This window comes from Babylonia areolata, chromosome 4 (assembly GCF_041734735.1).
Source record: "Babylonia areolata isolate BAREFJ2019XMU chromosome 4, ASM4173473v1, whole genome shotgun sequence".
NCBI lineage: Eukaryota > Metazoa > Mollusca > Gastropoda > Neogastropoda > Buccinidae > Babylonia > Babylonia areolata.
Window position 1 is genome coordinate 58,814,443 of NC_134879.1, and position 27,794 is coordinate 58,842,236.

The 27,794-nt window shown below is 45.6% G+C and overlaps 1 protein-coding gene across 2 annotated transcripts in view; it reads left to right on the plus strand.

The window, feature by feature from the left end:
- The window catches only part of LOC143281782 (protein Smaug homolog 2-like), a 33,943-nt gene extending 8,174 nt beyond the window's left edge, over positions 1–25,769 (plus strand). For both annotated transcript variants that reach the window (XM_076587074.1, XM_076587075.1), the window contains exons 6-11: positions 2,816–3,014; positions 6,712–6,800; positions 9,323–9,423; positions 14,141–14,372; positions 19,865–20,063; positions 24,109–25,769. In XM_076587074.1, coding sequence (XP_076443189.1) covers positions 2,816–3,014; positions 6,712–6,800; positions 9,323–9,423; positions 14,141–14,372; positions 19,865–20,063; positions 24,109–24,137 — 849 coding nt within the window. In that variant the 3' untranslated portion in view covers positions 24,138–25,769. The remainder of the gene's footprint in view (positions 1–2,815; positions 3,015–6,711; positions 6,801–9,322; positions 9,424–14,140; positions 14,373–19,864; positions 20,064–24,108) is intronic.
- Positions 25,770–27,794: the final 2,025 nt, after the last annotated feature.

Below are 27,794 nucleotides of genomic sequence, written 5' to 3' on the forward strand. Positions count from 1 at the left end.
CTGAGAACTGGGGCATGACGATGACCACTGTGGAGAGGGCTGACACTGAGACCTGGGGCATGAACCACTGTGGAGAGGGCTGACACTGAGAACTGGGGCATGAACCACTGTGGAGAGGGCTGACACAGAACTGGGGCATGACGATGACCACTGTGGAGAGGGCTGACACTGAGAACTGGGGCATGAAGATGACCACTGTGGAGAGGGCTGACACTGAGAACTGGGGCATGATGACCACTGTGGAGAGGGCTGACACTGAGAACTGGGGCATGAAGATGACCACTGTGGAGAGGGCTGACACTGAGAACTGGGGCATGAAGATGACCACTGTGGAGAGGGCTGACACTGAGAACTGGGGCATGATGACCACTGTGGAGAGGGCTGACACTGAGAACTGGGGCATGACGATGACCACTGTGGAGAGGGCTGACACTGAGAACTGGGGCATGAAGATGACCACTGTGGAGAGGGCTGACACTGAGAACTGGGGCATGAAGATGACCACTGTGGAGAGGGCTGACACTGAGAACTGGGGCATGACGATGACCACTGTGGAGAGTCACACTGAGAACTGGGGCATGAAGATGACCACTGTGGAGAGGGCTGACAGTGAGAACTGGGGCATGAAGATGACCACTGTGGAGAGGGCTGACACTGAGAACTGGGGCATGAACCACTGTGGAGAGGGCTGACACTGAGACCTGGGGCATGAAGATGACCGCTGTGGAGAGGGCTGACACTGAGAACTGGGGCATGAACCACTGTGGAGAGGGCTGACACTGAGAACTGGGGCATGAAGATGACCACTGTGGAGAGGGCTGACACTGAGAACTGGGGCATGACGATGACCACTGTGGAGAGTCACACTGAGAACCGGGGCATGAAGATGACCACTGTGGAGAGGGCTGACACTGAGAACTGGGGCATGAACCACTGTGGAGAGGGCTGACAGTGAGAACTGGGGCATGAAGATGACCACTGTGGAGAGGGCTGACACTGAGAACTGGGGCATGATGACCACTGTGGAGAGGGCTGACACTGAGAACTGGGGCATGAAGATGACCACTGTGGAGAGGGCTGACACTGAGAACTGGGGCATGATGACCACTGTGGAGAGGGCTGACACTGAGAACTGGGGCATGAAGATGACCACTGTGGAGAGGGCTGACACTGAGAACTGGGGCATGAAGATGACCACTGTGGAGAGGGCTGACACTGAGAACTGGGGCATGAACCACTGTGGAGAGGGCTGACACTGAGAACTGGGGCATGAAGATGACCACTGTGGAGAGGGCTGACACTGAGAACTGGGGCATGAAGATGACCACTGTGGAGAGGGCTGACACTGAGAACTGGGGCATGAAGATGACCACTGTGGAGAGGGCTGACACTGAGAACTGGGCCATGAAGATGACCACTGTGGAGAGGGCTGACACTGAGAACTGGGGCATGACGATGACCACTGTGGAGAGGGCTGACACTGAGAACTGGGGCATGAAGATGACCACTGTGGAGAGGGCTGACACTGAGAACTGGGGCATGATGACCACTGTGGAGAGGGCTGACACTGAGAACTGGGGCATGACGATGACCACTGTGGAGAGGGCTGACACTGAGAACTGGGGCATGAACCACTGTGGAGAGGGCTGACACTGAGAACTGGGGCATGAAGATGACCACTGTGGAGAGGGCTGACACTGAGAACTGGGGCATGAACCACTGTGGAGAGGGCTGACACTGAGAACTGGGGCATGAAGATGACCACTGTGGAGAGGGCTGACACTGAGAACTGGGGCATGAACCACTGTGGAGAGGGCTGACACTGAGAACTGGGGCATGAAGATGACCACTGTGGAGAGGGCTGACACTGAGAACTGGGGCATGAAGATGACCACTGTGGAGAGGGCTGACACTGAGAACTGGGGCATGAAGATGACCACTGTGGAGAGGGCTGACACTGAGAACTGGGGCATGAAGATGACCACTGTGGAGAGGGCTGACACTGAGAACTGGGGCATGAAGATGACCACTGTGGAGAGGGCTGACACTGAGAACTGGGGCATGAAGATGACCACTGTGGAGAGGGCTGACACTGAGAACTGGGGCATGACGATGACCACTGTGGAGAGGGCTGGACCAGACAGGAGTGGGGGGAGAGAAGCAGGCAGCATGAGAGCAATTGTGTGTGTGTGTGCGTTGGACTGTGTCTGTGTAACGCATAGTGTTCAGGTTGACATCTTTCCATTCAACGTGATATTAGATGGGGAAGAGGAAACAGTGGAGCTGGGAGGGTGTGTCTGTCTGTGTGCCAGTGTATGCTTCATGTCTGTCTGTGTGCCAGTGTATGCTTCATGTCTGTCTGTGTGCCAGTGTATGCTTCATGTCTGTCTGTGTGCCAGTGTACGCTTCATGTCTGTCTGTGTGCCAGTGTATGCTTCATGCATGTGTAGTTTTGTGTGGATGTGTGTTTGAGTGTGTTGTTTCGTTCATTCTTTAGTTTAATGTCTTTTCACTGTAAGTGATATTAGACATGTGTGTCAATGAGCATGTGTGTATGTATGTACATGTGTGTGTTGTGTGTCTGTGTATGTTGGTTTGTGTCATTGTATGCACATTGTGTGTGTTTCAGTCATTGCTTGCACATTGTGTTTGTGTCATTGTGTGCTGTGTGTGTTTGTGTCATTGTGTGCTGTGTGTGTTTGTGTCATTGTGTGCTGTGTGTGTTTCAGTCATTGTGTTCACATTTGTGTGTTTGTGTCATTGTGTGTGTGTGTTTCAGTCATTGTGTGCACATTGTGTGTGTGTGTCAAAACAGCACATCATGGAGGGCGGGCCCATCAGAGACGTGCTGGGGGAGATGAAGGGCATGCTCAACACACCCATCAAAGCCTACACCCCTCCCCCCACCTCCCAAAACCTCTCTCAGCTGGCCCCCCCTCAGTCCCCGGTCACCCCGGAGACGGAGATAGCGGAGGGCAATCTGCCTGGTCAGTTTGTGCGGCTGATGGGGAAAGGTGGGTGTTGTGGAGTGATGGTCCTCGTTTGTCATGTGGTAAGAAGCATTGCTTGGGTATTAATGATATTTGCCAGTCAGAAACTAGGAACATTATTTGCTGTAACAGGACACCCCAGCGTCTGCCAGGAGCCATCAGACGGTTGTTGTGCCAACAAAAGTAATTCCCACGTGTATAAGGTTGATCCTGCAGGTGTGACACCATTTGGTGCTGCCTTTTTCTGGCGCCGGTGCTTGTTTTATGATAATGTCAGTGGTTTGTTTGGCAGATAGGTTATGTACTGATAATGATGGTACTGATAAAAGGTGAAGACCCCGTCATGTGGCAGTCAGGTCAGTGGATTGATGTCCTGTGTGTCTAGTGTAATGATGGTACTGATAAAAGGTGAAGACCCCGTCATGTGGCAGTCAGGTCAGTGGATTGATGTCCTGTGTGTCTAGTGTAATGATGGTACTGATAAAAGGTGAAGACCCCATCATGTGGCAGTCAGGTCAGTGGATTGATGTCCTGTGTGTCTAGTGTAATGATGGTACTGATAAAAGGTGAAGACCCCGTCATGTGGCAGTCAGGTCAGTGGATTGATGTCCTGTGTGTCTAGTGTAATGATGGTACTGATAAAAGGTGAAGACCCCGTCATGTGGCAGTCAGGTCAGTGGATTGATGTCCTGTGTGTCTAGTGTAATGATGGTACTGATAAAAGGTGAAGACCCCGTCATGTGGCAGTCAGGTCAGTGGATTGATGTCCTGTGTGTCTAGTGTAATGATGGTACTGATAAAAGGTGAAGACCCCGTCATGTGGCAGTCAGGTCAGTGGATTGATGTCCTGTGTGTCTAGTGTAATGATGGTACTGATAAAAGGTGAAGACCCCGTCATGTGACAGTCAGGTCAGTGGATTGATGTCCTGTGTGTCTAGTGTAATGATGGTACTGATAAAAGGTGAAGACCCCGTCATGTGGCAGTCAGGTCAGTGGATTGATGTCCTGTGTGTCTAGTGTAATGATGGTACTGATAAAAGGTGAAGACCCCGTCATGTGGCAGTCAGGTCAGTGGATTGATGTCCTGTGTGTCTAGTGTAATGATGGTACTGATAAAAGGTGAAGACCCCGTCATGTGGCAGTCAGGTCAGTGGATTGATGTCCTGTGTGTCTAGTGTAATGATGGTACTGATAAAAGGTGAAGACCCCGTCATGTGGCAGTCAGGTCAGTGGATTGATGTCCTGTGTGTCTAGTGTAATGATGGTACTGATAAAAGGTGAAGACCCCGTCATGTGGCAGTCAGGTCAGTGGATTGATGTCCTGTGTGTCTAGTGTAATGATGGTACTGATAAAAGGTGAAGACCCCGTCATGTGGCAGTCAGGTCAGTGGATTGATGTCCTGTGTGTCTAGTGTAATGATGGTACTGATAAAAGGTGAAGACCCCGTCATGTGGCAGTCAGGTCAGTGGATTGATGTCCTGTGTGTCTAGTGTAATGATGGTACTGATAAAAGGTGAAGACCCCGTCATGTGGCAGTCAGGTCAGTGGATTGATGTCCTGTGTGTCTAGTGTAATGATGGTACTGATAAAAGGTGAAGACCCCGTCATGTGGCAGTCAGGTCAGTGGATTGATGTCCTGTGTGTCTAGTGTAATGATGGTACTGATAAAAGGTGAAGACCCCGTCATGTGGCAGTCAGGTCAGTGGATTGATGTCCTGTGTGTCTAGTGTAATGATGGTACTGATAAAAGGTGAAGACCCCGTCATGTGGCAGTCAGGTCAGTGGATTGATGTCCTGTGTGTCTAGTGTAATGATGGTACTGATAAAAGGTGAAGACCCCGTCATGTGGCAGTCAGGTCAGTGGATTGATGTCCTGTGTGTCTAGTGTAATGATGGTACTGATAAAAGGTGAAGACCCCGTCATGTGGCAGTCAGGTCAGTGGATTGATGTCCTGTGTGTCTAGTGTAATGATGGTACTGATAAAAGGTGAAGACCCCGTCATGTGGCAGTCAGGTCAGTGGATTGATGTCCTGTGTGTCTAGTGTAATGATGGTACTGATAAAAGGTGAAGACCCCGTCATGTGACAGTCAGGTCAGTGGATTGATGTCCTGTGTGTCTAGTGTAATGATGGTACTGATAAAAGGTGAAGACCCTGTCATGTGGCAGTCAGGTCAGTGGATTGATGTCCTGTGTGTCTAGTGTAATGATGGTACTGATAAAAGGTGAAGACCCCGTCATGTGGCAGTCAGGTCAGTGGATTGATGTCCTGTGTGTCTAGTGTAATGATGGTACTGATAAAAGGTGAAGACCCCGTCATGTGGCAGTCAGGTCAGTGGATTGATGTCCTGTGTGTCTAGTGTAATGATGGTACTGATAAAAGGTGAAGACCCCGTCATGTGGCAGTCAGGTCAGTGGATTGATGTCCTGTGTGTCTAGTGCTCAGCGCAGGAAGGTGGAGCGGCGTCCTTTCTTCTCACTGTTCTAACATTCCCCAGCCACAGTCAGGTACCCAGTCCTCACACAGGGATGGAGTGACGGGAATCTGACTTCAGTGCCTTGTCCAAGGGCTCAGCACCATGCTGATGGATGGTACATTTAGATTGTGCTTTCCAGCCAATCAAAGCGGCTGTTTACAGCTGTACTTATGTGGGATGTACTGTGGTGTTTTACAGTGTGTTTATATAGTGTGTACTATATTATTTACAGTTTTTCATAGGGTGTACTGTGTCGTTTATAGAATGTAGTATGTCCTTTACAGAGATTTTCACAGTGTACTGTGTTGTGTTTATAGACTGTACTATGTCCTTTACAGAGCTTTTCACAGTGTACCATGTTCTGTTTGTAGAATGTACTGTGCCCTTTACAAAGCTTTTCACAGTTGGTACCATGTTGTGTTTATGGAATGTACTATGTCCTTTACAGAGCTTTTCACAGTTGGTACCATGTTCTGTTTGTAGAATGTACTGTGCCCTTTACAAAGCTTTTCACAGTTGGTACCATGTTGTGTTTATAGAATGTACTATGTCCTTTACAGAGCTTTTCACAGTTGGTACCATGTTCTGTTTGTAGAATGTACTGTGCCCTTTACAAAGCTTTTCACAGAGTGTACCAGTGTAGTGTTGTTTAGAGAATGTACTATGTCCTTTACAGAGCTTTTCACAGTTGGTACCATGTTGTGTTTATAGAATGTACTATGTCCTTTACAGAGCTTTTCACAGTGTACCATGTTGTGTTTATAGTATGTACTATGTCCTTTACAGAGCTTTTCACAGTTGGTACCATGCTGTGTTTATAGAATGTACTATGTCCTTTACAGAGCTTTTCACAGAGTGTACCATGCTGTGTTTATAGAACGTACTATGTCCTTTACAGAGCTTTTCACAGAGTGTACCATGCTGTGTTTATAGAACGTACTATGTCCTTTACAGAGCTTTTCACAGAGTGTGCCATGTTGTGTTTATAGACTCTACCATCCTTTTCACAGAGTGTGTTATGTTGTATTTATAGACTGTACCGTGTCCATTACAGAGCTTTTCACAGAGTGTACTGTGTTCTGTTTATAGAATGTTCTATGCCCTTTGCAGAACTTTTCAGAGTGTACTATGCCCTATACAGAGCTTTTAATAGTGTGTACAATGTTGATAGAATGTACCATGTCCTTTACAGAGCTTTTCACAGAATGCACTACATCGTTTTCACAGAGTGTACTGTTTTTCAGTGTGTACACAGCTGTTGACGGCCAGCACTCTGGATGACGACTGTTTACAGCTGTACTTCCAGCTGATCGACAAGTGTCTGCAACATGAGGTCAGTTTGTGTGGCTTCAGTCTGACACTGATTGATTGATTAACAGGTGTCTGCAACATGAGGTCAGTTTGTGTGGCTTCACTCTGACACTGATTGATTGATTGACAGGTGTCTGCAACATGAGGTCAGTTTGTGTGGCTTCAGTCTGACACTGATTGATTGATTGACAGGTGTCTGCAACATGAGGTCAGTTTGTGTGGCTTCAGTCTGACACTGATTGATTGATTAACAGGTGTCTGCAACATGAGGTCAGTTTGTGTGGCTTCAGTCTGACACTGATTGATTGACAGGTGTCAGCAACATGAGGTCAGTTTGTGTGGCTTCAGTCTGACACTGATTGATTGATTGATAGGTGTCTGCAACATGAGGTCAGTTTGTGTGGCTTCAGTCTGACACTGATTGATTGATTGATAGGTGTCTGCAACATGAGGTCAGTTTGTGTGGCTTCAGTCTGACACTGATTGATTGATTGATAGGTGTCTGCAACATGAGGTCAGTTTGTGTGGCTTCAGTCTGACACTGATTGATTGATTAACAGGTGTCTGCAACATGAGGTCAGTTTGTGTGGCTTCACTCTGACACTGATTGATTGATTGACAGGTGTCAGCAACATGAGGTCAGTTTGTGTGGCTTCAGTCTGACACTGATTGATTGATTGACAGGTGTCTGCAACATGAGGTCAGTTTGTGTGGCTTCAGTCTGACACTGATTGATTGATTGACAGGTGTCTGCAACATGAGGTCAGTTTGTGTGGCTTCAGTCTGACACTGATTGACAGGTGTCTGCAACATGAGGTCAGTTTGTGTGGCTTCAGTCTGACACTGATTGATTGATTAACAGGTGTCTGCAACATGAGGTCAGTTTGTGTGGCTTCAGTCTGACACTGATTGACAGGTGTCTGCAACATGAGGTCAGTTTGTGTGGCTTCAGTCTGACACTGATTGATTGATTAACAGGTGTCTGCAACATGAGGTCAGTTTGTGTGGCTTCAGTCTGACACTGATTGATTGACAGGTGTCAGCAACATGAGGTCAGTTTGTGTGGCTTCAGTCTGACACTGATTGATTGATTGACAGGTGTCAGCAACATGAGGTCAGTTTGTGTGGCTTCAGTCTGACACTGACTGACAGGTGTCAGCAACATGAGGTCAGTTTGTGTGGCTTCAGTCTGACACTGACTGACAGGTGTCAGCAACATGAGGTCAGTTTGTGTGGCTTCAGTCTGACACTGACTGACAGGTGTCAGCAACATGAGGTCAGTTTGTGTGGCTTCAGTCTGACACTGACTGACAGGTGTCTGCAACATGAGGTCAGTTTGTGTGGCTTCAGTCTGACACTGACTGACAGGTGTCAGCAACATGAGGTCAGTTTGTGTGGCTTCAGTCTGACACTGACTGACAGGTGTCAGCAACATGAGGTCAGTTTGTGTGGCTTCAGTCTGACACTGACTGACAGGTGTCAGCAACATGAGGTCAGTTTGTGTGGCTTCAGTCTGACACTGACTGACAGGTGTCAGCAACATGAGGTCAGTTTGTGTGGCTTCAGTCTGACACTGACTGACAGGTGTCTGACTTACAATCCAAACATGAACCTGAATCATCACCCTCACCACCACACTGGTTTTTTTTCCCCACTGTCCACATTTTTCAGTATTTCCTGAGCCACTTCTAAGGCTGAAAACATTTGAAAAATGAGCAGAGATTCATCTTTGCTTGTCAACAACATTTTGACCAGTGACGTCTGCGAGTGAGTGGAATTTCCTACTGCCCCTGAGTCACACTACAGACTGTGCAAGTTCAAGGGATGTAAACAATCTTCAGACATTTTAGAAGGAGGTTGTTTCCCTTTAACTAGCAACTGAATTGCTCATTAAATCTGGACATGAGAGTTATGCCCTGTAGGAGTATAACTGCAACAAAAGGGACGTAAGTCTCACATCCCAAAGCAGGCAACTGGTTAATAATAATGGTATTTATATAGCGCTGAATCTTGTGCAGAGACAAGTCAAAGTGCTTTCGCACCAGTCATTCACACGCATGCATAACTCTAAAACTGGAGAAACTAAAGACAGGGAAGGGCAGGCAAGGGAGGCTATTTTGGGAAGAGGTGGGTTTTAAGGCCAGACTTGAAAGAGCTGAGTGTGGAGACTTGACGAAGCGAAAGAGGAAGTTCATTCCAATCGCAAGGTCCAGAGACAGAGAAAGAACAGCGGCCAACAGTGGAGTGTTTGAATCTGGGTATGGGTAAACAGAGTGGATCGGAAGCCGATGGTAGTGAGCGAGATGGAGTGTAGAGGTGAAGGCAGCCACAGAGATAGGAAGAGGCATGAAACATAAAGCCTGTTTTGAACTGCAAGAAGTGAGTAACTATCAGAATCCATCAAAACTGTCACTGCCAAAGCATTCCCATGCACACCTGTTTTTATTCCCATTCCTTTTTTCTTTCAGAGTTGTGAAAGTTAATGCGGGGTGATAAGCGGGCAATGTATTTACCTGTAACATCATTCGTTGTGTCTTTTGGCAGGCCTTCAGTTTTCGCCAAAAGTCATTACTGTCGTCATGGAAACAACAGGCTCAACGAATATGGCAGCCTCCCCCAAACAAATATGACCGACGTCAGAAAAGGTCTGTCCTGTTTTTATTTTGTATGACAGATGTTGGCAAAAGTCCGTCCTGTTCTTGACAGATGTCAGATAAAGTCCATCCTGTGTATGTTTTTTTTGTATGACAGATGTTGGCAAAAGTCCGTCCTGTTCTTGACAGATGTCAGATAAAGTCCATCCTGTGTATGTTTTTTTTGTATGACAGATGTTGGCAAAAGTCCGTCCTGTTCTTGACAGATGTCAGATAAAGCACGTCTTGTGTATGGGTTTTTTTGTATGACAGAAGTAAGAATTATAGAAATAAAACAAGGAATAAATGAAGACATGATTTTTGAGGGAGGAAAATGAATGGAAATATTTTAACCCTTTGAGCCCTGAGTTCCTGAGCAATTTTAACCCTTCTGCCTGAGCTCCTGAGCCAAAATTTGCAAATAATTGATATTTAATGTGTCACGGCAGATATAAAAAGAGTGCCCTGACCACTGCTTTACCGGTGGTAGAGAAAAATGACATAATGCCTAGCCACCGGTTGAGCGGTGCGTAAACACTTGTGTCGTGTTTTGCTATTGGTTGACTTATATTGAAGTTGATCTTTTTTATCCAAAGCACATGCACAAAACACAGTGAAAAGGCGCGGCCATGTTGGTACTGTGTTCACTGACGTCAGAATATTATGGTTTTTCTGATTGGCTCTTCAATATTAGTCAACCAATAGCAAAACACGACACAAGTGTTTACGCACCGCTCAACCGGTGGCTAGGCATTATGTCATTTTTCTCTACCACCGGTAAAGCGGTGGTCAGGGCTCAAAGGGTTAATGCCTGACTTTGTGATAAATTTAGTAGTTAGCATGTGACATAATGACTAATTGTTGGTGACTATAGGAATGTTGCAAGTAATACCTACAAAGAAATATGTAAAAAAATACTCGATGTTGACAGTCAGAACAGTGGCACATTATTGATGCATGATGGTCAAAGTATATTTATGGAGGTGCAGTGGTTTGTCTTTCTAAGGTCCATCAGCTCTGGAAGGGGCAGATAAAAACAGTTTGGTGTCTGCTTCCCTGTACTGGCCTCTTGTGTGTGTGTGTGTGGAAGAGACCTGTCTTTTAAGTATAGCAGAGGGGGAAGTGTACAATACAATACAATACAATACAAAATAACTTTATTCATCCATTTGGAAATTAGATTGTGCATCCACAGGCTCATTGCTCACCAGCCACAATTTTTCAGCCAACAGCCAAGTTCAGCACACTCACAACATGACAAATGTTGTGACAAAAAATAAAACATTTGTCATGTGGTGAGTGTGCTGGACTTGGCTGTTGGTTGAGATACTGTGAATGGTGAGCGACGAGCCTGTAGATGCAGAGAGAGGGAAGTGTAGCAGAGAGAGGGAAGTGTAGCAGAGAGGGAAGTGTAGCAGAGAGAGGGAAGAGAGAGGGAAGTGTAGCAGAGAGAGGGAAGTGTAGCAGAGAGAGGGAAAGAGGGAAGTGTAGCAGAGAGAGGGAAGTGTAGCAGAGAGGCTAAGCTGCCTTTCTGTTGATACAGTGTCTGTGAGGGTTTAGGTTCCAGTCCCAGTCTCTCCTCTTCTCCCAACTTTGACTGGAAATCAAACTAATTGCTATCATTTGGATGAGAAGATAAAATGAGGTCCCGTTTGCAGCATGCGCTTGGCGCACTGAAAACAGAACCCATGGCATCATAAATGCTGTCCTGTGGCAAAATTCTGTAGAAAAAATCCACTCTGATTAGTACACAAACGTAATATGTGCAGGCGTTCAAGGCCTGATTACACGTGTTGGGTTATTTATACTACTGGTCAGGCATCTGTTTGGCAGATGTGGTTTTGCATATTTGGATTTGTCTGAATACAGAGAAACTGAAACTCCTAAATATTGCTGAATACTGACACTGCACACTGACATTCTGGTTACAGTGTGTGTCTGTCTTGGTGTTGACACATTCTGGTTACAGTGTGTGTCTGTCTTGGTGTTGACACATTCTGGTTACAGTGTGTGTCTGTCTTGGTGTTGACACATTCTGGTTACAGTGTGTGTCTTGGTGTTGACACATTCTGGTTACAGTGTGTGTCTGTCTTGGTGTTGACACATTCTGGTTACAGTGTGTGTCTGTCTTGGTGTTGACACATTCTAGTTACAGTGTGTGTCTGTCTTGGTGTTGACACATTCTCATTACAGTGTGTGTCTGTCTTGGTGTTGACACATTCTAGTTACAGTGTCTGTCTTGGTGTTGACACATTCTGGTTACAGTGTGTGTCTGTCTTGGTGTTGACACATTCTTGTTACACTGTGTGTCTGTCTTGGTGTTGACACATTCTCATTACAGTGTGTGTCTGTCTTGGTGTTGACACATTCTTGTTACACTGTGTGTCTGTCTTGGTGTTGACACATTCTGGTTACAGTGTGTGTCTGTCTTGGTGTTGACACATTCTGGTTACACTGTGTGTCTGTCTTGGTGTTGACACATTCTGGTTACAGTGTGTGTCTGTCTTGGTGTTGACACATTCTGGTTACAGTGTGTGTCTGTCTTGGTGTTGACACATTGTCGTTACAGTGTGTGTCTGTCTTGGTGTTGACACATTCTAGTTACAGTGTCTGTCTTGGTGTTGACACATTCTGGTTACAGTGTGTGTCTGTCTTGGTGTTGACACATTCTCATTACAGTGTGTGTCTGTCTTGGTGTTGACACATTCTCATTACAGTGTGTGTCTGTCTTGGTGTTGACACATTCTCATTACAGTGTGTGTCTGTCTTGGTGTTGACACATTGTCGTTACAGTGTCTGTCTTGGTGTTGACACATTGTCGTTACAGTGTGTGTCTGTCTTGGTGTTGACACATTCTAGTTACAGTGTCTGTCTTGGTGTTGACACATTCTAGTTACAGTGTCTGTCTTGGTGTTGACACATTGTCGTTACAGTGTGTGTCTGTCTTGGTGTTGACACATTCTAGTTACAGTGTCTGTCTTGGTGTTGACACATTCTAGTTACAGTGTCTGTCTTGGTGTTGACACATTGTCGTTACGGTGTGTGTCTGTCTTGGTGTTGACACATTCTAGTTACAGTGTCTGTCTTGGTGTTGACACATTCTAGTTACAGTGTGTGTCTGTCTTGGTGTTGACACATTCTAGTTACGGTGTGTGTCTGCCTTTGGTGTTGACACATTCTAGTTACAGTGTCTGTCTTGGTGTTGACACATTGTCGTTACGGTGTGTGTCTGTCTTGGTGTTGACACATTGTCGTTACAGTGTCTGTCTTGGTGTTGACACATTCTTGTTACAGTGTGTGTCTGTCTTGGTGTTGACACATTGTCGTTACAGTGTCTGTCTTGGTGTTGACACATTCTTGTTACAGTGTCTGTCTTGGTGTTGACACATTGTCGTTACAGTGTGTGTCTGTCTTGGTGTTGACACATTCTGGTTACACTGTGTGTCTGTCTTGGTGTTGACTCATTCTAGTTGCAGTGTCTGTCTTGTGTTGACACATTCTAGTTTCAGTGTCTGTCTTGGTGTTGACACATTCTAGTTACAGTGTCTGTCTTGGTGTTGACACATTCTAGTTACAGTGTCTGTCTGTCTTGGTGTTGACACATTGTCGTTACAGTGTCTGTCTTGGTGTTGACACATTCTAGTTGCAGTGTCTGTCTTGGTGTTGACACATTCTAGTTACAGTGTCTGTCTTGGTGTTGACACATTCTAGTTACAGTGTCTGTCTTGGTGTTGACACATTATAGTTACAGTGTCTGTCTTGGTGTTGACACATTGTCGTTACAGTGTCTGTCTTGGTGTTGACACATTCTAGTTACAGTGTCTGTCTTGGTGTTGACACATTCTAGTTACAGTGTCTGTCTTGGTGTTGACACATTCTAGTTACAGTGTCTGTCTTGGTGTTGACACATTCTGGTTACAGTGTCTGTCTGTCTTGGTGATGACACATTCTAGTTACAGTGTCTGTCTTGGTGTTGACACATTCTAGTTACAGTGTCTGTCTTGGTGTTGACACATTCTCGTTACAGTGTGTCTGTCTTGTGTTGACACATTCTAGTTACAGTGTCTGTCTTGGTGTTGACACATTCTCGTTACAGTGTGTCTGTCTTGGTGTTGACACATTCTAGTTGCAGTGTCTGTCTTGGTGTTGACACATTCTAGTTGCAGTGTCTGTCTTGGTGTTGACACATTCTAGTTTCAGTGTCTGTCTTGGTGTTGACACATTGTCGTTACAGTGTGTGTCTGTCTTGGTGTTGACACATTCTGGTTACGGTGTGTGTCTGCCTTGGTGTTGACACATTCTAGTTACAGTGTCTGTCTTGGTGTTGACACATTCTAGTTACAGTGTCTGTCTTGGTGTTGACACATTCTAGTTACAGTGTCTGTCTGTCTTGGTGTTGACACATTGTCGTTACAGTGTCTGTCTTGGTGTTGACACATTCTAGTTGCAGTGTCTGTCTTGGTGTTGACACATTCTAGTTTCAGTGTCTGTCTTGGTGTTGACACATTGTCGTTACAGTGTGTGTCTGTCTTGGTGTTGACACATTCTAGTTACAGTGTGTGTCTGCCTTGGTGTTGACACATTCTAGTTACAGTGTCTGTCTTGGTGTTGACACATTCTTGTTACAGTGTGTGTCTGTCTTGGTGTTGACACATTGTCGTTACGGTGTGTGTCTGTCTTGGTGTTAACATTCTTGTTACACTGTGTGTCTGTCTTGGTGTTGACACAGTTGGGGCAACACGTTCCCTCTCCACACGGTGGCAGCACGGACCAGCAGCAGTGGGTCAAGGTCACGCCTGGTGATGTGCCAGTCGGGTGGGGTGCAGCAGTGGAGCTTTGGGTCGCGGCGCTCCGTGCTGGGGGCGTCGGCCTCATCATCATCCTGCAACGCCCACCTGCCCCTGTCCAGAAACAGCTCCCTCACTGTCACCTCTGGCCTGGGGAAACCCCCCCTGATGGAGGTAATGTATGATGATATGGATACTTATATAGCACCTTTCCTCCGTTGGAACCAAGCTGGAAGCACTTACAAACACAGGATCATTTGCACAACAGGCTGCTGACCTGGGTAGACGCGACTGATGGCTGCCATTGGGTGCTCATCATTCGTTTCCTGTGTCATTCAGTCAGACTTAGGCACCCATACATACACACTCAGACAGACATGTAAAGTATGTACAATAGTCAGCTCAGGCTTGGGAAAACCCACCCTGATGGAAGTAATGTATGTATGATAGTCGCTCCGACCATGACCACCAGAACAGCAGAGGAGGTAACTGCTGTCCTGACTACCTGGGTCTGAATTTGATTGTAGTGGAAAGTGTCTTGCCAAAGTTACATCCCCACTCGCTTGGCCAAGAGGGCAGCTGGTGTTGGGACGGTTCTCAAAGGCCAGCTAGACCCCAAGGCTGCAGCACTGATAGACAGTGTTGGTGTTGGGATGGTTCTCAAAGCTAGACCCCAAGGCTGCAGCACTGACAGTGTTGGTGTTGGGATGGTTCTCAAAGCTAGACCCCAAGGCTGCAGCACTGAAGAGACAGTGTTGGTGTTGGGATGGTTCTCAAAGCTAGACCCCAAGGCTGCAGCACTGACAGTGTTGGTGTTGGGATGGTTCTCAAAGCTAGACCCCAAGGCTGCAGCACTGACAGTGTTGGTGTTGGGACGGTTCTCAAAGCTAGACCCCAAGGCTGCAGCACTGAAGAGAGAGTGTTGGTGTTGGGATGGTTCTCAAAGCTAGACCCCAAGGCTGCAGCACTGAAGAGAGAGTGTTGGTGTTGGGACGGTTCTCAAAGCTAGACCCCAAGGCTGCAGCACTGACAGTGTTGGTGTTGGGACGGTTCTCAAAGCTAGACCCCAAGGCTGCAGCACTGAAGAGACAGTGTTGGTGTTGGGACGGTTCTCAAAGCTAGACCCCAAGGCTGCAGCACTGACAGTGTTGGTGTTGGGACGGTTCTCAAAGCTAGACCCCAAGGCTGCAGCACTGACAGTGTTGGTGTTGGGACGGTTCTCAAAGCTAGACCCCAAGGCTGCAGCACTGAGAGACAGTGTTGGTGTTGGGACGGTTCTCAAAGCTAGACTCCAAGGCTGCAGCACTGAAGAGAGAGTGTTGGTGTTGGGACGGTTCTCAAAGCTAGACCCCAAGGCTGCAGCACTGAGAGACAGTGTAATCTTGTCTCCTAGTTTCAGTCGTAACCTTTCACAAAATTGGAGAAACCTTTGGTCACACAGTTCTGACTTTGCTGTTGGCTCAACTGTAAGGTTCTGTAAATAATAATGCAAATGATTTTTTTTTAATTTACTTTACAGTTTCAGATTTAAGGAGTTTCAAAGCATGCAGCCTGATCCCTGTATGGTACTCTCACATCGTAAAAAAAAAGAAAAAAAAGGTGTTTTTTTTTGTTTGATGCTTCTACATACCTATCATTGGCAGGTCAACACTTTTATTGGTTGTTGATGCATCAACATGCCTCTGATTGGCAGGTCAACACTTTTGTTGGTGGTTGATGCTTCTGTATGCCTTATTCTGGTGTTTTTTCCCCCTAATTCATATTACGATGAACTAATAATAATGAGTAATACTGATTATTATTAACACCAACAAAACAAAACAAAGCAAATTACAGGTGATGTGTGGTGGCCATGTTTTTCAGAGCAAACTATGACTAACAACAACAAACTACAGGTGATTGTGGTGGCCATGTTTTACAGAGCAAACTATGACTAACAACAACAAACTACAGGTGATTGTGGTGGCCATGTTTTACAGAGCAAACTATTACTAACAACAAACTACAGGTGATTGTGGTGGCCGTGTTTTACAGAGCAAACTATGACTAACAACAACAAACTACAGGTGATTGTGGTGGCCATGTTTTTCAGAGCAAACTATTACTAACAACAAACTACAGGTGATTGTGGTGGCCGTGTTTTACAGAGCAAACTATGACTAACAACAAACTACAGGTGATTGTGGTGGCCATGTTTTTCAGAGCAAACTATGACTAACAACAAACTACAGGTGATTGTGGTGGCCGTGTTTTACAGAGCAAACTATGACTAACAACAAACTACAGGTGATTGTGGTGGCCATGTTTTTCAGAGCAAACTATGACTAACAACAACAAACTACAGGTGATTGTGGTGGCCATGTTTTACAGAGCAAACTATGACTAACAACAAACTACAGGTGATTGTGGTGGCCATGTTTTACAGAGCAAACTATTACTAACAACAAACTACAGGTGATTGTGGTGGCCATGTTTTTCAGAGCAAACTGTTACTAACAACAAACTACAGGTGATTGTGGTGGCCATGTTTTTCAGAGCAAACTGTTACTAACAACAACAAACTACAGGTGATTGTGGTGGCCATGTTTTACAGAGCAAACTATTACTAACAACAAACTACAGGTGATTGTGGTGGCCATGTTTTACAGAGCAAACTATGACTAACAACAAACTACAGGTGATTGTGGTGGCCATGTTTTTCAGAGCAAACTGTTACTAACAACAACAAACTAAGTTACAGGTGATTGTGGTGGCCATGTTTTTCAGAGCAAACTATGACTAACAACAACAAACTACAGGTGATTGTGGTGGCCATGTGTTTCAGAGCAAACTGTTACTAACAACAAACTACAGGTGATTGTGGTGGCCATGTTTTTCAGAGCAAACTATTACTAACAACAACAAACTACAGGTGATTGTGGTGGCCATGTTTTTCAGAGCAAACTATTACTAACAACAACAAACTACAGGTGATTGTGGTGGCCATGTTTTACAGAGCAAACTGTTACTAACAACAAACTACAGGTGATTGTGGTGGCCATGTTTTACAGAGCAAACTATGACTAACAACAAACTACAGGTGATTGTGGTGGCCATGTTTTTCAGAGCAAACTATGACTAACAACAAACTACAGGTGATTGTGGTGGCCATGTTTTACAGAGCAAACTATTACTAACAACAAACTACAGGTGATTGTGGTGGCCGTGTTTTACAGAGCAAACTATTACTAACAACAAACTACAGGTGATTGTGGTGGCCATGTTTTTCAGAGCAAACTATTACTAACAACAACAAACTACAGGTGATTGTGGTGGCCATGTTTTACAGAGCAAACTGTTACTAACAACAACAAACTAAACTACAGGTGATTGTGGTGGCCATGTTTTTCAGAGCAAACTATTACTAACAACAACAAACTACAGGTGATTGTGGTGGCCATGTTTTACAGAGCAAACTGTTACTAACAACAAACTACAGGTGATTGTGGTGGCCATGTTTTACAGAGCAAACTATGACTAACAACAAACTACAGGTGATTGTGGTGGCCATGTTTTTCAGAGCAAACTATGACTAACAACAAACTACAGGTGATTGTGGTGGCCATGTTTTACAGAGCAAACTATTACTAACAACAAACTACAGGTGATTGTGGTGGCCGTGTTTTACAGAGCAAACTATTACTAACAACAAACTACAGGTGATTGTGGTGGCCATGTTTTCCAGAGCAAACTATTACTATCAACAACAAACTAAACTACAGGTGATTGTGGTGGCCATGTTTTTCAGAGCAAACTATTACTAACAACAACAAACTACAGGTGATTGTGGTGGCCATGTTTTTCAGAGCAAACTATGACTAACAACAAACTACAGGTGATTGTGGTGGCCGTGTTTTACAGAGCAAACTATGACTAACAACAACAAACTACAGGTGATTGTGGTGGCCATGTTTTACAGAGCAAACTATTACTAACAACAACAAACTACAGGTGATTGTGGTGGCCATGTTTTTCAGAGCAAACTATTACTAACAACAACAAACTACAGGTGATTGTGGTGGCCATGTTTTTCAGAGCAAACTATTACTAACAACAAACTAAATTACAGGTGATTGTGGTGGCCATGTTTTACAGAGCAAACTATGACTAACAACAACAAACTAAACTACAGGTGATTGTGGTGGCCGTGTTTTACAGAGCAAACTATGACTAACAACAAACTACAGGTGATTGTGGTGGCCATGTTTTACAGAGCAAACTATGACTAACAACAAACTACAGGTGATTGTGGTGGCCATGTTTTTCAGAGCAAACTATTACTAACAACAACAAACTACAGGTGATTGTGGTGGCCATGTTTTTCAGAGCAAACTATGACTAACAACAAACTACAGGTGATTGTGGTGGCCATGTTTTTCAGAGCAAACTGTTACTAACAACAACAAACTACAGGTGATTGTGGTGGCCATGTTTTTCAGAGCAAACTATGACTAACAACAAACTACAGGTGATTGTGGTGGCCATGTTTTCCAGAGCAAACTATGACTAACAACAAACTACAGGTGATTGTGGTGGCCATGTTTTACAGAGCAAACTATTACTAACAACAACAAACTACAGGTGATTGTGGTGGCCATGTTTTACAGAGCAAACTATTACTAACAACAACAAACTACAGGTGATTGTGGTGGCCATGTTTTTCAGAGCAAACTGTTACTAACAACAACAAACTACAGGTGATTGTGGTGGCCATGTTTTTCAGAGCAAACTGTTACTAACAACAACAAACTACAGGTGATTGTGGTGGCCATGTTTTACAGAGCAAACTATTACTAACAACAACAAACTACAGGTGATTGTGGTGGCCATGTTTTTCAGAGCAAACTGTTACTAACAACAACAAACTACAGGTGATTGTGGTGGCCATGTTTTTCAGAGCAAACTATGACTAACAACAACAAACTACAGGTGATTGTGGTGGCCATGTTTTTCAGAGCAAACTATGACTAACAACAAACTACAGGTGATTGTGGTGGCCATGTTTTACAGAGCAAACTATGACTAACAACAAACTACAGGTGATTGTGGTGGCCATGTTTTACAGAGCAAACTATTACTAACAACAACAAACTACAGGTGATTGTGGTGGCCGTGTTTTTCAGAGTAAACTATGACTAACAACAAACTACAGGTGATTGTGGTGGCCATGTTTTACAGAGCAAACTATGACTAACAACAAACTACAGGTGATTGTGGTGGCCATGTTTTACAGAGCAAACTATGACTAACAACAAACTACAGGTGATTGTGGTGGCCATGTTTTACAGAGCAAACTATTACTAACAACAACAAACTACAGGTGATTGTGGTGGCCATGTTTTACAGAGCAAACTATTACTAACAACAAACTACAGGTGATTGTGGTGGCCATGTTTTTCAGAGCAAACTATGACTAACAACAACAAACTACAGGTGATTGTGGTGGCCATGTTTTACAGAGCAAACTATTACCAACAACAAACTACAGGTGATTGTGGTGGCCATGTTTTACAGAGCAAACTATGACTAACAACAACAAACTACAGGTGATTGTGGTGGCCATGTTTTACAGAGCAAACTATGACTTACAACAAACTACAGGTGATTGTGGTGGCCATGTTTTTCAGAGCAAACAGGCGGTGAGCAGGACACAGTCGGCACCTCTCCGTTCCTCCCAACTGTCCCTGTCTCCGTCCTCCATCCCCCCTCCTCCTCCCCCGCCCCCCGGGTCAGGGTCAGGGTCAGACCAGCAGGCCACGGACACTGAGATCAACGCTCGTCTGGACTCTCTGTGCCGCAGTATGACGGAACACGCGCTAGGGGGAGGTGCGCTACTTTGTTTTGTGTTACGTTTTGTCACAACAGGTTTGTCTCCCCTGTGGGGTGCCATGGGGTGTGCCTTTCACTGTCAACAGCATCCCCGCCCTCTGGAAATTTGGTGTTAGAAATTTTCCTCTTTTCTGTTACTCTCTTTATTTCTGCTTTTTTTTTTTCTTTTTCTTTTTCCTCCTTCACTTTTTTGTTTTTCCATCTTCCCTGTCCCAGCAAGCCTTGACACTTGTCTTCCCTGTCCCAGCAAGCCTTGACACTTGTTGTCTTCCCTGTCCCAGCAAGCCTTGACACTTGTTGTCTTCCCTGTCCCAGCAAGCCTTGACACTGTGTTGTCTTCCCTGTCCCAGCAAGCCTTGACACTGTGTTGTCTTCCCTGTCCCAGCAAGCCTTGACACTTGTCTTCCCTGTCCCAGCAAGCCTTGACACTTGTCTTCCCTGTCCCAGCAAGCCTTGACACTTTGTCTTCCCTGTCCCAGCAAGCCTTGACACTGTGTTGTCTTCCCTGTCCCAGCAAGCCTTGACACTTGTTGTCTTCCCTGTCCCAGCAAGCCTTGACACTTGTCTTCCCTGTCCCAGCAAGCCTTGACACTTTGTCTTCTCTGTCCCAGCAAGCCTTGACACTTGTCTTCCCTGTCCCAGCAAACCTTGACACTGTGTTGTCTTCCCTGTCCCAGCAAGCCTTGACACTTGTTGTCTTCCCTGTCCCAGCAAACCTTGACACTTTGTCTTCCCTGTCCCAGCAAGCCTTGACACTTTGTTGTCTTTCCTGTCCCAGCAAGCCTTGACACTTTGTCTTCCCTGTCCCAGCAAACCTTGACACTGTGTTGTCTTCCCTGTCCCAGCAAGCCTTGACACTTTGTTGTCTTTCCTGTCCCAGCAAGCCTTGACACTGTGTTGTCTTCCCTGTCCCAGCAAGCCTTGACACTTTGTCTTCTCTGTCCCAGCAAGGCTTGACACTTGTTGTCTTCCCTGTCCCAGCAAGCCTTGACACTTTGTCTTCCCTGTCCCAGCAAGCCTTGACACTTGTCTTCCCTGTCCCAGCAAGCCTTGACACTTGTCTTCCCTGTCCCAGCAAGCCTTGACACTTTGTTGTCTTCCCTGTCCCAGCAAGCCTTGACACTTGTTGTCTTCCCTGTCCCAGCAAGCCTTGACACTTGTTGTCTTCCCTGTCCCAGCAAGCCTTGACACTTGTTGTCTTCCCAGTCCCAGCAAGCCTTGACACTTGTAGTCTTCCCAGTCCCAGCAAGCCTTGACACTTGTTGTCTTCCCTGTCCCAGCAAGCCTTGACACTTTGTCTTCTCTGTCCCAGCAAGGCTTGACACTTGTTGTCTTCCCTGTCCCAGCAAGCCTTGACACTTTGTCTTCCCTGTCCCAGCAAGGCTTGACACTTGTTGTCTTCCCTGTCCCAGCAAGCCTTGACACTTGTTGTCTTCCCTGTCCCAGCAAGCCTTGACACTTTGTCTTCTCTGTCCCAGCAAACCTTGACACTTTGTCTTCCCTGTCCCAGCAAGCCTTGACACTTTGTCTTCCCAGTCCCAGCAAGCCTTGACACTTTGTGGTCTTCCCAGTCCCAGCAAACCTTGACACTGTGTTGTCTTCCCTGTCCCAGCAAGCCTTGACACTTTGTCTTCCCAGTCCCAGCAAGCCTTGACACTTTGTGGTCTTCCCAGTCCCAGCAAACCTTGACACTGTGTTGTCATTTCTGTCCCAGCAAGCCTTGACACTGTGTTGTCTTCCCTGTCCCAGCAAGCCTTGACACTTTGTTGTCTTCCCTGTCCCAGCAAGCCTTGACACTTGTTGTCTTCCCTGTCCCAGCAAGCCTTGACACTGTGTTGTCTTCCCTGTCCCAGCAAACCTTGACACTGTGTTGTCTTCCCTGTCCCAGCAAGCCTTGACACTTTGTGGTCTTCCCAGTCCCAGCAAACCTTGACACTGTGTTGTCTTCCCTGTCCCAGCAAGCCTTGACACTTTGTTGTCTTCCCTGTCCCAGCAAGCCTTGACACTTGTTGTCTTCCCTGTCCCAGCAAACCTTGACACTGTGTTGTCTTCCCTGTCCCAGCAAGCCTTGACACTTTGTTGTCTTCCCTGTCCCAGCAAACCTTGACACTGTGTTGTCTTCCCCTGTCCCAGCAAGCCTTGACACTTTGTTGTCTTATCTGTCCCAGCAAGCCTTGACACTGTGTTGTCTTTTCTGCTGTCTCTGATGTTTTTCTGTCTTCCCTGTCCCAGCAAACCTTGACACTGTGTTGTCTTCCCTGTCCCAGCAAGCCTTGACACTGTGTTGTCTTTTCTGCTGTCTCTGATGTTTTACTGTCTTCCCTGTCCCAGCAAGCCTTGACACTGTGTTGTCTTTTCTGTCCCAGCAAGCCTTGACACTTGTTGTCTTCCCTGTCCCAGCAAGCCTTGACACTGTGTTGTCTTTTCTGTCCCAGCAAGCCTTGACACTTTGTGGGCTTCCCTGTCCCAGCAAGCCTTGACACTTTGTTGTCTTTTCTGTTCAGCAAGCCTTGACACTTTGTTGTCTTTTCTGTCCAGCAAGCCTTGACACTTTGTTGTCTTTTCTGCTGTCTCTGATGTTTTTCTGTCTTCCCTGTCCCAGCAAGCCTTGACACTTTGTTGTCTTTTCTGCTGTCTGTGATGTGCTGTCTGTGATGTTTTTCCCTGGCAGTTAGTTAGTGAGATTTTAAACACTGAGATGGGCACTAGCTGTCCATTTTAATTTTTGTAATCAGGGGGATGATGGACTGGCGTCCTCAGCACAGGCTAGTCTTATTTGCCTTTAGGAGCAATGGTTAAGATAATATGCCATGAAATGTGTTTTGCTGGTTTTTCTTAATAGTAAATAGATGTGACAGTTTTGTGTTTAAGACGGCTGAATGTTCGTATTGTTGGACAGTCCTGATATGGACCATAAGCAACCATGTCAAACGTCAGACAGGTTTCTCTGTGTGAAATTCAGGCTGCTCTCACCAGGGACAGTGCATTGCTACAGTGCAGCAACACTGTTTTTTCTTTTCTTTTTTTTGTTTTGTCTGCCTGCAGGTGTCTCCTATCAAAGTGGATTGCTCTGAATTTTGTCAGGGAAAACCCTATTGTTACCATGGGTACCTATATGTGCGCTAAGAATGGAATGTGTACTGAAACAGATGTGGATGAATTTCCTTTTTACGTTATTTTCAATATTTTCAATTTGATTTCAATTTTATTATGGACAGAATGAGACATGGATGAGTTGGTCTGTCTAACATTATTTTAATTGACCTTTTAAGGTTAGTTTGTGTTTCGGTCCCCTGGTGTTAAGAACGGTGGCCCCTTGACAGCCAGCTGGGCAAATAGCATCATGACTTAGAAAGAAAACTGAAATAGCATCATGATTTAGAAAGAAAACTGGTGGGTGTTGGTAGGGGGATGTGCTGTGGGGTGCTACAGATTGGTGCACTGTGTTTTAGGGATAGGTGTGCTGTGTTTTACAGATTGGTGCACTGTGTTTTACAGATAGGTGTGCTGGGATTGGTGCACAGTGTTTTACGGATAGGTGTGCTGTGTTTTACAGATAGGTGTGCTGGGATTGGTGCACCGTGTTTTACAGATAGGTGTGCTGTGTTTTACAGATAGGTGTGCTGTGTTTTACAGATAGGTGTGCTGGGATTGGTGCACCGTGTTTTACAGATAGGTGTGCTGTGTTTTACAGATAGGTGTGCTACAGATAGGTGTGCTGTGTTTTACAGATAGGTGTGCTACAGATAGGTGTGCTGTGTTTTACAGATAGGTGTGCTGTGTTTTACAGATAGGTGTGCTGTGTTTTACAGATAGGTGTGCTGGGATTGGTGCACCGTGTTTTACAGATAGGTGTGCTGTGTTTTACAGATTGGTGCACCGTGTTTTACAGATAGGTGTGCTGTGTTTTACAGATAGGTGTGCTGTGTTTTACAGATAGGTGTGCTACAGATAGGTGTGCTGTGTACAGATAGGTGTGCTGTGTTTTACAGATTGGTGCACCGTGTTTTACAGATAGGTGTGCTGTGTTGTTTCTCTACAGATAGCGGTGACAAAGGCTCCACATTCTGACACTGGTGCTGCTGAGCCTTTGTGATGTTGGGCAGCCACGCTTCGTGTTCAGCACTGCAGCACTTCATATGGGGATGACACAAGTACACCTCGCCCCCACCACCACCACAGCTGTTCATTTCACTGCAACATATCACTGCCGGTTGGCAGGCAGCTAGGAGAGACAACTGATCATCATTTTGTGTTCAGGACCCTGCAGAAAGACGCCTTGTCTCTACACAGTGTTCAGTACCCTGCAGAAAGACGCCTTGTCTCTACACACTCCTCATAGTGTTCAGGACCCTGCAGAAAGACGCCTTGTCTCTACACAGTGTTCAGTACCCTGCAGAAAGACGCCTTGTCTCTACACACACCTCTTAGTGTTCAGGACTGCAGAAAGACGCCTTGTCTCTACACACTCCTCATAGTGTTCAGGACCCAGCAGAAAGACGCCTTGTCTCTACACAGTGTTCAGGACCCTGCAGAAAGATGCCTTGTCTCTACACACACCTCTTAGTGTTCAGGACTGCAGAAAGACGCCTTGTCTCTACACACTCCTCATAGTGTTCAGGACCCAGCAGAAAGACGCCTTGTCTCTACACAGTGTTCAGGACCCTGCAGAAAGACGCCTTGTCTCTACACACACCTCTTAGTGTTCAGGACCCTGCAGAAAGACGCCTTGTCTCTACACACACCTCTTAGTGTTCAGGACCCTGCAGAAAGACGCCTTGTCTCTACACACTCCTCATAGTGTTCAGGACCCTGCAGAAAGACGCCTTGTCTCTACACACACCTCTTAGTGTTCAGGACCCTGCAGAAAGACGCCTTGTCTCTACACACACCTCATAGTGACATACATCTTTGGTTTCTGTGCTGTGGAATACAGAGTGGTGGGTTTTCTGTGCTGTGGAATACAGAGTGGTGGGTTTTCTGTGCTGTGGAATACAGAGTGGTGGGTTTTCTGTGCTGTGGAATACAGAGTGGTGGGTTATCTGTTGCTGACAGGGGCGTGACAATGTCTGTCTGCCATCTTACTCTTCCGTTTGTCTTGTGTCTCCTTCAGAACGACGCCTTTGTCTCACACTCCTCATTATAACGTACATCTTTGTTTTTCTGTGGTATGGAATAGAGAGTGGGAATCTGGGTGAGAGGCAATGTGTCTGCAGAATGGTTCCTTACTTACACACTGCTCATGATAATGTGCATCTTTGTTGTCTGTGGTATGGAATAGAGACTGTTTCCTGTGGTGAGAGCAGTAGTGACAGACTTTGTTTGCAGAATGACACCTTGTCTAACTCACTTCCCCGTCAGAATGTACCTGTTTGTGCAGTGTGGTGTGGACTACACACCTGGTTGGTTTGTATGGTGAGAGGCAGTGACAATCTCCTATCTGCAGAATGACACCTTGTCTTGCGCACTTCCCCATAACACACATCACGTTTACTGTGCTGTGGAATACAGACTGGCTGGTTGGTCTCTGTGGGTGAAGGCAGTGACAGGCAGTTTTTGTGTGTGTGTCCTGATATTACGTTGGATGGCAGGAACAGCATCTTGTCTTACACACTCCTCATGATAATGCACATCTTTGTTTTCTGTGGTATGGATTACAGACTTGGGTGGTCAGTGTCTGTTGGGGAGAGCAGTGACAGACAGTGGGGGGTGGGGGGAGAGGAGGGGGCATCATGGTCAGAGGAACAGGGGGCAGGCTGTTGGTGCAGGCAGTGTGTCAGCTGTGGACTTGTGGGGGGGGGGGGGAGATGGTTGGGGAACTGCCGGGGGGGGGGGGGGGGGGGGGGGCGGGGGGGTTGGGGGGGGGGGGGGGGGGAGAGGAATGGTGATAAACTGCTTACTTCATTGTCATCACCCATCTTATCCATCTCATAATCATAATTATTCCACTCCCCTCAACAACTAGAGATGTTCAGTGATACCTTCTTTACAACCTGGACAGAAACATCATTATTACACTCCCTCCAACAACTAGAGATGTTCAGTGATACCTTCATTAGAACCTGGACAGAAACATCATTATTACACTCTCTCCAACAACTAGAGATGTTCAGTGATACCTTCATTAGAACCTGGACAGAAACATCATTATTACACTCCCTCCAACAACTAGAGATGTTCAGTGATACCTTCTTTACAACCTGGACAGAAACATTATTCCACTCCCCTCAACAACTAGAGATGTTCAGTGATACCTTCTTTACAACCTGGACAGAAACATCATTATTACACTCCCTCCAACAACTAGAGATGTTCAGTGATACCTTCTTTACAACCTGGACAGAAACATCATTATTACACTCCCTCCCACAACTAGGGAACCTGGACAGAAACATTATTATTACACTCCCTCCAACAACTAGAGATGTTCAGTGATACCTTCTTTAGAACCTGGACAGAAATATCATTATTACACTCCCTCCAACAACTAGATATGTTCAGTGATACCTTCTTTACAACCTGGACAGAAATATCATTATTACACTCCCTCCAACAACTAGAGATGTTCAGTGATACCTTCATTAGAACCTGGACAGAAACATCATTATTACACTCTCTCCAACAACTAGAGATGTTCAGTGATACCTTCATTAGAACCTGGACAGAAACATCATTATTACACTCCCTCCAACAACTAGAGATGTTCAGTGATACCTTCTTTACAACCTGGACAGAAACATCATTATTACACTCCCTCCAACAACTAGAGATGTTCAGTGATACCTTCATTAGAACCTGGACAGAAACATCATTATTACACTCCCCTCAACAACTAGAGATGTTCAGTGATACCTTCTTTACAACCTGGACAGAAACATTATTACACTCCCTCCAACAACTAGAGATGTTCAGTGATACCTTCTTTACAACCTGGACAGAAACATTATTATTCCACTCCCCTCAACAACTAGAGATGTTCAGTGATACCTTCTTTACAACCTGGACAGAAACATCATTATTACACTCCCCTCAACAACTAGAGATGTTCAGTGATACCTTCTTTACAACCTGGAAAGAAATATCATTATTACACTCCCTCCAACAACTAGAGATGTTCAGTGATACCTTCATTAGAACCTGGACAGAAACATCATTATTACACTCTCTCCAACAACTAGAGATGTTCAGTGATACCTTCATTAGAACCTGGACAGAAACATCATTATTACACTCCCTCCAACAACTAGAGATGTTCAGTGATACCTTCTTTACAACCTGGACAGAAATATCATTATTACACTCCCTCCAACAACTAGAGATGTTCAGTGATACCTTCTTTACAACCTGGACAGAAACATTATTACACTCCCTCCAACAACTAGAGATGTTCAGTGATACCTTCTTTACAACCTGGACAGAAACATTATTATTCCACTCCCCTCAACAACTAGAGATGTTCAGTGATACCTTCTTTACAACCTGGACAGAAACATCATTATTACACTCCCTCCAACAAAAGATTGTTTTCGGCCATAACAAAGGGCTGGTCAGATTGTTCAAGAATTCTTCAGATATTACACAAGGCTTGTCTTCCCCCTAAATTGGCCAAAATTTAAAAAGTTGGTTGCATGGGTGAGAAATCTCTCTCTCTCTCTCTCTCTCTCTCTCTCTCTCTCTCTCTCTCCCCCCCCCCCCACCTCTCTCTCTCTCTCTCTCTCTCTATATATA